This window comes from Notothenia rossii (genome assembly GCF_949606895.1).
Source record: "Notothenia rossii genome assembly, chromosome: 11".
NCBI lineage: Eukaryota > Metazoa > Chordata > Actinopteri > Perciformes > Nototheniidae > Notothenia > Notothenia rossii.
Window position 1 is genome coordinate 28,119,709 of NC_136910.1, and position 10,987 is coordinate 28,130,695.

Here is a 10,987-nt window from a genome sequence, read left to right on the forward strand (position 1 = left end):
ACGACACGGGTTATCAAGTGGATCGCTCAAGCCAACCGTGTCCTATCTAGTTAGGTGCGCGTTCACATAAAAGGGGTAGTATTTGGAGCATTCAACCAATCACAAACATGGAGAAGCATACTGACAGCGCAGCGCGTCATACTTCCTGAATGAAAAGTCAACTATATAATTAGACAAATATGAAGACTTTAAACATCCATGACTCAAACACTTTATCCAGGATAAAAGCCACATAGCTGCACCTGCAAGGTGAATACAGCTGGTACAAGAAAAAGTGTTTGAATGCGTACATTAACAGGTTTATGATATGCCCCGTCTAAGACACGATCTGACTTTAATTACATTTGACTCGAGTGTTTCGTAATGTGTTGCTTAAAATAATACTTCTGCATACAGTATGTGACACTGTCAGTGTTGCACGGCCAGATACGGCTCAGCTGACTCAGATAAGGAAATATATGACACATCATGATGTGATGCCGCGGACTGTACTGTTACTTTGATCCAGTTACTTATGTTGTGGCAGATATTTAATTAAGCTTTCTTAACGCTAATGTTATAATAGTCAGATTGCTCTGAAGATGCAAGGTGATATTCTATTAATGTTCACATTCACACGTGAACACGTTTGGTTCTATGCAAACTCAGTAATATCCATTGTGATACAGTTAGAAGGCCTTCACAAGAGACTGTCAGTGGAGATTAAAGGGGATCAGGAGCTCACGTCTTCTCAGAGTCCTTGGTATCTGGCTGGATGATTGTCTCACATTTCTAAACTCCATGTTTAACTCCAATGTATTATCTTTTCAATTTACACACGGCATCTATTGCACGTCTGTCCGTCCTGGGAGAGGGATCCCTCCTCTGTTGCTCTCCCTGAGGTTTCTCCCATTTTTCCCTTTAAACTGTGGGGTTTCTTCTGGAAGTTTTTCCTTGTACGATGTGAGGGTCTAAGGACAGAGGGTGTCGTATTGTCATACTGATATTCTGTACAAACTGTGAAGTCCACTGAGACAAATGTAACATTTGTGATATTGGGCTATATAAATAAACATTGATTGATTGATTGATTGATTGATGTCAATAACCTGCTTAAAAAGCTGAGGGTTAGGCTAGGTTTCTTCTACAGGAACAAGTCCTGTTTCTCTGCTTGAGGCCATGAAAAGGCTAGTCACTGTGACCTTTTGACCTGTGCTGGACTATGGTGATTTGATTTATATGAATGCACCTGCCAATTGCCTGGTCAAGTTAGATGCTGCGTATCACAGTGCACTGAGATTTGTGACAAACTGTAAAGCATTAACCCATCACTGTACCCTGTATGCAAGGGCTGGTTTGCTTTCACTAACTGTACGGAGGCTCAGTCACTGGTACATTTTTATATACAAAACCATGTTAGGGAAACTTCCATCTTATATCTGCTCCCTGATTTCACGGAAAATTGTAAGTGGCTACTGCCTGAGATCGAATGCTGTGGTTTTATTAAATGTGCCAACTGCTAGGACTGTCTTAGGGAAGACAGCTTTTAGATGCGCAGCTCCTTTGTCTTGGAATAGTCTGCAAATTAAATGGAAACTGAGCAATCTGGTGCCACTAAATGTTTTTAAAGCTCGGTTGGATGCTACTCAATCGGAAGCTATTGGTACCTGTTTATGTGGATAGTTATGTAAATGATGCTGTATGATGTCCTTTTGTTGTTCTGTTTATGTTTTTATGTTTCATGTGGAACCTACTTGAGCAGGTCTCCCTTGAAAAAGAGATCAATGATCTCAATGGGATACACCTGTATAAATAAAGGTTTGAAATTAAATGAAATGAGAGTCATCATCATCATGTTCTCTCTGCTGCTGCTGCTGGCAGCTGGAAGTGAGTCAACACTTATTATACTGCCGTTTAACAGGATAATCCGTCATATAACTTTTTTTTGTATTTGTACAGGTGTGAAGTGTGAACAGTTGATACAGCCAGCCTCTGTGACTGTGCAGCCAGGTCAACGTCTGACCATCACCTGTCAGGTCTCTTATTCTGTTAGTTAATAATAATAATAAAATTCAATAACGCGCTTTAACCACTAGGTGCCCGTCTATCAGCTGTGCACCGTTATGGTGTAAATACTGCCTATCTACCAATTGGATCAAATATAAAAGTCAGCCGAATTACTGTTGATATTGCAAGGAGACATATTGTGTGAAAATAAATCTAAGATGTTGTTAAATGGCTGATATATTTGTGATCCACGTCACGTTTTCAGTTTTGGCGGCAGTTCTTCCTGTTTGTATAGAACTCTTCTCATCAGGGCTCTATAAATAGATAACTACGGCAGATATGTAATATGTAATGCAGCCGAACCGTGTATTACAATGCCGTTATGTGATTAGCTCCAAAGAGAAAAGCAAGCAAACTCGGAATAAAGTATATATATATTTTTTTTAAATGTTTTCGGATTTCACATCGCATAAACACCATTTCCCAACGTGCATTGCGGCTAAACCATGAATCACCGAGCTGAGGATCTTGGTTATGGCAAGAAAGGATCCGTCTTGTGTAAAACTCTCGCGAGAGTTCGGCTGAATGTCACGTGGCTGAATGTTTACGTTTGGCAGGCAGCCTTTCAGTTACGATCGTTAACATCAGTTGGTCACAGCAAATGATGGTGAGAAGCTAAACTATCTATTAATTATGTCAATGACAGGGAGTGTGATTGTTGAAAAGCGGTCTTGCTGGTGTTCAAAGAAGAATGACAACACTGTAGATCACCAACACTATGGTTTATTTTTTATTCACAGGCAAGTCAACGTTGTCGCAGTAAAAGTCCCAAGATAGCTCCTGGTGCAATAAAATGTTCCCTTGCAGTGTTTTACTATTATGTCTGATGTTTCTCTATTAATATTGCTGCTGCATTAATGTGTATGTTGCATCATGTTACTGCTGTAGATGTGTTTCCGAGCCGCTCCGATTACAACGAGAGTTACAACGAGAACGTGACGTCATATTTACACTAGGCGGATCCTTTCTAGCCATAACCGAGGATCTTGCCTACGTCTGTTTCCGGTATTGTTTTTGACGGATGTATTTTGTTTTACACACATTCATTCACATTTAAATTAAAATGTACATTAAAGTATTTCGTGAGGCTTTCTAAAATGTTTTAAAATATAATTACGGTTCGAGTTGAAGAGTTTATAAATTAACATGAACCGAAGCTGTTGCCTGGTAACGCAATCGTGCAACGTCACGTCCGTTAATTCCACATCCACACACATCGATTTAATAAATGAATGTAGCCTTTGTATCTGCTAAAAGAGGTGCCGACCAGCTGGGGCAACAAGAAAATTGGCGAAATTGAGTGTGACTATTACAAATTAAATCATTATTATATTAATATTGATAATAATAACAACCGACCGTCGGGGTAGCATTTGCTTGGCATTTCCGTATATCTCCACTGGTTGGGCCACGTTAACAATACTGTGTAATTGTCACGTTTGAAGGGACGAAATCGTGACAGCTTCACGTCTCCCATCATGGTAAATCGTAACATGTTCACGTCTTGCCGTGATACCGGGTTGTGCTGACCATGTCCATGCCTTTATGACAACAGTGTACCAATCTTCTGATGGCTACTTCTAGCAGGATAACTCACCGTGTCACAAAGCTCAAATATTCTCCAACTGGTTTCTTGAACATGACAATGAATTTTACTCAAATGTCACAGTCCACAGTCATCAGATCCAAATCCTACAGTGCACCATTGGGATGTGGTGAACCAGAGATTTGCGTCATGGATGTGCAGCCGACAAATCTGCAGCAACTGCGTGATGCGATCAGGTCAATATTGAGCAAAATCTCTGAGGAATGCTTCCAGTACCTTGTTTAATCTATTCCATGAAGACTTAATGCAGTTCTGAAAGCAGATGGGGGTCCAACCCATCCTAGCAAGGTGTACCTAATTAAGTGGCTCGTGAGTGTATTACTTAGCTCAATTTGTATTGTTAGTGTGTGTCTGTAGGAGTAAAGTCTAGACACATTCTTTGGATGTAAGCATTGGCTAATTAAACAGATCATGATTAAATGACATGATGATGATAAGGGTGATCACCAAAACCTTATACCAGGGGTGGGGAACCTCCGGCCCTCGAGGTAACTCGGATCTGAAGGTGACTGATAACTGCTAATGGCATTTAGTTGAATACCAGACATAGTAAATGCAAAGCAGGATCATATAAAAAAAAGGCAATAAACAAGCCATTCAATCGTAATACTCGTTTTAATACGTTGACATGCATACAACACAATAGACTTGTTAAGTCCTGTTCGTTGTCCTGTTTGTTGTCCTCATCACCGTCCTGTTAGTTGTCCTCATCACCGTCCTCATCACCGTCTTGTTCGTTGTCCTCATCACCGTCCTCATCACCGTCCTGTTCGTCGTCCTCATTACCGTCTTCAATGTCTTCCTCCATCATGAGAAAAGACGAGTCCGAGCCAATACAGCTGTAGGTGCTGGTGACTCTGCTCAGTTTCTGCTCCAGAAGATATTGATGGTGTAAAATACAGCAGTGCAGTCCCCTGTATCCCTCTTCTGTTATATCGCTTGGAGAAACTAAAATAAAAAGACAAAATGACAGTCTATGTAAGGCAACTTTTAATTAGTATTGATGTTGGTTCCATATAAGCTATTTTAATGTTTAACTCCGAGGCTGTATATTAGCTAAAAAGATTTGTGATTCAGAAAAAATGCAATCATTACAGATGCTATTCAGTGATAGACATTTGACACTGGGAGGGGGGCAGTGGCAAATGTTATAAATCGGTATTTGTGGAACATACTTTGGTTCCTGATGTCGTCTTTTGTCTGATGAAGGAGGTGGTCCAGTTTGTCCAGTGCCTGCCTCAGATTTTGACAATGCTGGGTCATCTCCTTCACAATGATGACTTTCTCCTCTTCCATACGCCTGACCAGCATAACCTGGTCAAAAAGTCGCCTCTTTATGCGCAGGTTCACCACTATAATGGAAAAAACACAAAATATAACAACCACAATGGTAAGGCTAATAAAACAAATAATATCAGTTTGTATTCAATCTTTTTAACTTAAATTGACCAAAACCTTAAAATCTGGTAAAAAAAAATTCAACCTCGCCGCTTGCTGAACTTTTTCAATTCTGTCTATGTTGGCAGAATTACATTCAGTATGTCTTGAGATTCAACATTAGTATGCAGTTCAGGGTGGTCAGGAAGGGTTTTACTGTTTCCATAGATGTGCCTGTCCCAGTGAGACTAGACTATTAAGACTTGATAGGGCAACATCATACAGACCTTTCAATATCATTATTTCAAAATGATTTGTTGTGATCATGATGATTTGTGACACCTATGTTGACAGCTCTGTGTTACATTGGTGATTGTATTCGAGTACTTCAACTGAATTTATGGAATATCTAGGGCAAACAAAAACAAGTTGTTTCTTACCATCTCCTTGTGCCTCCCAGGGCAGAATGACATCCTCAGACAGACCGCATGCTGCTTCTGTGTCAATTTTCTCTGAACAGGCATCAATGGTGTTGTACTGCAGTATCCTCTCTCTGAGTTTCTTCTTGAGCTCTGTCAGTCTTCTCCGTTTGCGTTGCCTTGTTTGGTTGCTGTCTGTAAAGTAAAACAAAATACAAATAAACTAATATTAATAATACAAACAACAGCAACAAGAAACAAATATTGTTTCTCGATAACGTAATAATAAATACCATTTTGTCGATATAGGTCGTGTTTCTTTCTTCGGAGGGAATAAATAATTTCATCTATTTCTCTCTGGAGCTCCTCCTGGCTACTCTGCGCTCCATGTTTCTCTTGAAAACAGAAACAACAAGGTGTAATCATAAAACATGAAGCCAAATGTTTGGAAATATGGAACCAAATCTATACCACAGTGATCATATAACATACCAGTGGCTGCCCATTGCTTGACCTCCAACACCCACTGCTCCGTGTCCTCCAGGGAGATGTTCAGCTCTTGCTTGAGACTCTCAAGATTGTCCACTTCAGTTTGTGCTCTCTGTGTAGTCTGTTTAGAATGTTTAAAAGGAAAAAGTGAATATGCGTTCCAGTTGGTTGAGAAGGTTGTTTTTTTACTGAATTCCTTTTTGCACATTAACTGACCAGACAACAACATGAAATGCTAAACACCTTCTCTTCAAGGTTGGCAAGTATCACCTTAGTGTCCCTTTTTTTTCAAGATCAAGCAGGATTAACATTATTATTATTATTATTATTATCCAGAAATTCAGATGAATCAACCTATAGTGCTTTATTAAAAACAAACAGAACAGAGACTCTCTTGGCAGAACAGTGTGCCATGGCAGCACCATCATAATGAAATGATTGCAGAATACATTCAATTCAACAACATGTAGCGAAGGATGGTGTTAAATTACTACAACAAGAAACTCGGATATTCTTAATATACATTTTGAAATGCAGCATGGACGTCTTACTTTGACAAATCTCTTTGAGAGTGTCTTGTGGAGATTCTCCACCTTCCTGTGGTTCCATTGCATAGCCAGCACGGTTATCATATCTGCTCTAGCTGTAAACACAAAAACATGAAAATTCATATGAGCTTTACAATGTGGCACTACTTAAAACTATTTGTTTTCCTCTACCAACCTGATTTGGTCATGTATTTTGTTGTCAGAGCTGCCCTTGAGAGGAAGCTGTTAACCTGTTCCACTTCCTCGCCGACAGTATTTCCAGCACCTTCCTGGCTTCTGCCACCCCACTTCACCTGCTCAGAATCATAAACAATGAGATCTAGCTATTTAGTTCAATATTATAATTTCTTGTACTGTACATCTTTAGTTAACATCAGTGTCAGGAGCAATTTCAGAAAGTTAAAATGTTCTGAGATGGAATTATGCTTTGAACTACAATGTCACAACTGCAGTTATTTGAAGCTCTGTTCATTCATTATTTCTACAGTGCGGATATATTTACTAAAATAAACATAATGGGTTTTGGAAGCCTATCCTTGTGACAGTCTGTTTTGTAACAATTTTGTCAACATTTGTAACTCTTACAATTATTCCACAGGCTTGAATAGAATATACTACATGATATTCTTATGTGCACTACAATTTCTAAAACATTTGAATCTAGTGACACAAATGTTTAACTTGCATACTGTACCTCGCATTTGCCTGTGCGGGCCTTGGCGTGCATTACAGAGAGAAAAGGTTTCATCTCTGTAAGTGGTTGGAGCTCAGGCAACTTTGCTGCCATCTTCTCCAAATAAGGCCAGTACCTGTAATGACAAAATTAATTAGCTTTTCCAGTTGCATGATGGCATAATAGTAAAAAGATAAACCAGGTCCTTAAAATTACCAGTACAATCCTTGTAACCAACATCAGCATTTATCCAAATGAATGCTTTTTTTGCTTTACATCTACTGGATGTGCAAGAATTAAATAGATAACACGTTTCCCACAAACACTTCCAATTTTGCAATAGTTATAACTACCTGCAGGCAACATCCATACAAAAGAATGTTGCATTCGCAACTTCAGCCAGCTTCTTCTGCAGGAACATTGGGTAGGCATATATTTCACCACGGTAGTGATTTAGGCCTTGTAGTAAGATGCCATGTCTGCACACAGCTATTTGCAGGCCTTCCTCATCCACCTTGGCCCTGGACTTGTGTGAGGTTTCTCTGCAAGCTGTGAATGTTGCCGGTCCACAAACATCACGACCACTTTTCTGAAATAGACACAATCTGTTACATTTAACCCTGTGCTAAGAAAAATAAATAAAGGGTTAGGGGATTGAATAGATTCTTACAATCGTCATCTGGCTCCTGATTTTGTCGACAAAGGCAGACACTTTACTGTCCTGGGCAATGAACAGTCCATCAAATAGAGACGGTTCATCTGTCCTGCGAAATTCGAGAAAGAAATTGTAAGCAACATTATCATACATACATAAGTTTGATTGTGTCCTCTATTTAATGTGGGCAATTTGCTTTTGCCATAACATTTTCATAAATGTGGAAAAGGTCTTTGTGAATTTGATCTGTAATTCTGTGTAAAGTCTTTTGTCACCATTATTTAACATTAATGAAAAGTTTACTGACTTCTTGTAAAAAGGTAAAAATAAAATTCATCCTTTATATGGATGAGCATGGAATAGGGCAGAGGAAGGCATAGAAAAAGGTTCCTGGGCAATTTAATACATTTTTCATGAAGCGATTATATCCAAAACTGGTTCTTAGCTCCAACATATCCAACTAACTTCAACCATTTAACATTTTAAAGTTGAGTTAACTTTACAGGCGTCATATACAATAATGTTTATGAATTGGATTTATATAATTATGTGTAATTTCAAACCAACTATTGTTTTCTGATGGTCTACAAACTTTGGAAAAAGAAATTGCAGAGTTGGGGAAAGTTAAACATTTCAGCAAATACATTCAGCTTAGTCAATAAAACAACAACTAAAATGAGAATATGATTTCACTGACCCTCTGGACTTCTTGAAGCGATAATACTTTCTATTGCCATCTACAGCAATAGCCAGCATGTCAGGTGTGCATGCTGGGCATTTAAAGGGCTCCACCAGGCACAGATCTTCTTGTCTGTAATTACAGAAGGCAAACTTCCGAAAGACTCTGTGGAAGGTATCGCTACAGATTCTGCCTGTCTGGAAACAAGAATGGTATTCATTTGGTTAATTAAAAGTTTGGTATTCAAAAATCTTGAAAACCACATTTTATTCTTACCCTTCCTGTGGAAAACGATCGATGTTCAAGCATTTTTATGAATACTTGCTGGGATAATACTGGGCTGGCTAATTTCATTTGCTCGAATGATGTGAACACATCAAAGTTAAAAATAATTTTGCAGCTGTCGGTTGCTGGCCAGTATTTGTATCCCAGCAAGTCACCTATGCTCGGGGACCATTTGGCGGAACAAATTGGACAGCACACAGAAGGCAGACGAACGTTGTATGGACCTGAGAAAAAATATAAATGTGCAATTTGACAGCTATCTATGCAATGTAGGACAAAAGTATAATAGTAATCCTGTATTTCTGCTTGATCGTCTTCTGGTGGCAACAAACCATTGATAGTCACCAACACGGTCTGCTTTCCTGGGATGATGTTGAAATCTTGGCTTGGACCACAGAAGCAGATTTGGGATGGTGGAGGAATTGGAAGCAGACACACTGCAGCAGAGACAATTTCAGAGATTCATATGCATGTTAGGACATGTTAGGGCATGCAGACAATACAAATTGAGACATTTAACAGTTAAAGCAAACTTCCGACATGGTGAAAATGATGCCGGTGTATATGTAGTGCACATTAGGAAACCATGGTAAGGGAATATGTAATACATTATTTGAACCCACCTTGTTCACAGAGTCCATATTGGCCACTTTCATCCACAACAACTAAGGATGTGGGAGGAATAGGTCTGTAAAACCCATCAAACATGGCTTCCCTGTCATGGAAGACATGTTTACCATGGATAATAGGGTCACATGCCGGACAAAGAAAGGGAGTTCCTGGTGGAACACAGTCCAAGCACCAGACCACAGCATCAGCAGTTTTGCATTGGAGACAGGAACGTGTAGTGACAATCTCTGCAGCCAATTTCAAATGAAGGAGCTCTGGCATTGCAGCTCTGAATTTTTGTTCACGTTTCAACTGTCTTTGGGTCCATGTTGATGCAGTGGGTGTTTCTTCTGATGATGCAGGGACAGTGAGAGAACCCAACAGGTTTCTCAGTGTCTGAAGATGTCTAAAATAACAAAATATAAAACAAATCATGGAATTTAGTTTAATTAAAAAAAGATATTCCATACATGGCTTTTCACTTTACAATGTATCATGAACAAAGCTATTGCATACTACAAACAATTACCTATATTTCAAGTTGAAGGATAATTTAAGAATTCATTGTGCATACCAAGACTTGGGACCTGTAGAGGAATCTCATGTGTCTCCTCGACCTCTGGGGAGTCCTGAGAGCTGGAAGGTTTAACTGCATAAAACAAAGTACGATGATATGGGAAACATTATTGAGGACCGACCAACGACATTAAAACTTAATGAAACACTAGAACTAGATTATATTTTACAGACCAGATCGATTCTTATTCCAATGTTGGGCTATAATGTTCCCATCCAGGTCCCTCTTCCTCCAGGAAACATTTGATCCTTGCGTTATTTTCTTTGGTATCTTCTGTATCTTCGGTTTCTTTGGTTTCTTTGGTATCTTAATATATAAATATATAAAAGAGATTATATATTTCCCTTAATTGTTGCACACACATCTTTGTAATGTGTGTGTCTTTTATCATTTGAGTAAATGTTATAATACATATTTGGATAATGTTGTACTTGCCTTATTTGCCAACTCATCTGCGAGGGCATTCCCTATCTCTAACCATTCATTCAATTGCTTGGATGCCATTTTTAAGTGAGGATAAAAAGGGCAACAACAAACAAAGGATGAACTGACATACAGGGAGGGAGAAAAACAAAACAAAAGACAAGAAAACGAGAGGGGTGAAAGAGAGTAGGAAGAGGAATATGGCTCTGAAAAGAACTGTTGATTTTTTTATGATAATAGGCTACTTCAAATAATTGAATTGATAGATGACCTGAAAAAAACCAAACAGATGAACTCAGATTAGCTGTGCTACCATGTAATTTAATTGTTGCTTCATAAATAAGCATTTACCAAAATAAAACTACAGGCACCAAAATCAATCAAGTCCCAGGTAAATCAGTAATTACAGGGAAATATATTTCTCTTTTTAACTAGATGTGATGCTTTCACAAAACTTAAGTTGAATTAGCGAATGTTTAAAGTAGTAAAACAACTATGACCTGATGATATTCAAGTGTTGAACTTACCCTAACTATCATTAATGCAACATGTAAGGTGACATTTAGAAGAAAAAAAAAGTGTGTGCATTATGAAAAGCGCC

General features: G+C 38.7%; 1 protein-coding gene and 2 long non-coding RNA genes across 4 annotated transcripts; all 3 read right to left on the reverse strand.

The window, feature by feature from the left end:
• Window positions 1-4,267: 4,267 nt before the first annotated feature.
• LOC307025700 (uncharacterized protein) lies at window positions 4,268-7,554 on the reverse strand. Of its 2 annotated transcripts, none has more exons than XM_079660534.1 (9): window positions 7,512-7,554; window positions 7,180-7,294; window positions 6,661-6,778; window positions 6,489-6,580; window positions 5,941-6,058; window positions 5,742-5,843; window positions 5,470-5,643; window positions 4,828-5,004; window positions 4,268-4,600 (listed from the first exon to the last, which is right to left on the reverse strand). In XM_079660534.1, exons 1-9 carry the CDS (start codon window positions 7,526-7,528, stop codon window positions 4,350-4,352), a joined length of 1,164 nt encoding a protein of 387 aa, XP_079516660.1. In that variant the 5' UTR covers window positions 7,529-7,554; the 3' UTR covers window positions 4,268-4,349. The 2 variants fall into 2 exon arrangements, with proteins under 2 accessions (XP_079516660.1, XP_079516661.1); XM_079660535.1 differs by having other exon boundaries at window positions 4,488-4,626.
• A 33-nt stretch (window positions 7,555-7,587) lies between these two features.
• Window positions 7,588-8,623, reverse strand: LOC307025899. Its single transcript, XR_013804301.1, has 3 exons — window positions 8,511-8,623; window positions 7,829-7,922; window positions 7,588-7,747 (listed from the first exon to the last, which is right to left on the reverse strand). It is a non-coding gene; the product is annotated as an uncharacterized lncRNA (long non-coding RNA).
• An 804-nt stretch (window positions 8,624-9,427) lies between these two features.
• LOC307025066 lies at window positions 9,428-10,433 on the reverse strand. The gene is made up of 3 exons (XR_013804053.1): window positions 10,137-10,433; window positions 9,961-10,035; window positions 9,428-9,792 (listed from the first exon to the last, which is right to left on the reverse strand). It is a non-coding gene; the product is annotated as an uncharacterized lncRNA (long non-coding RNA).
• Between the last annotated feature and the right edge of the window lie 554 nt (window positions 10,434-10,987).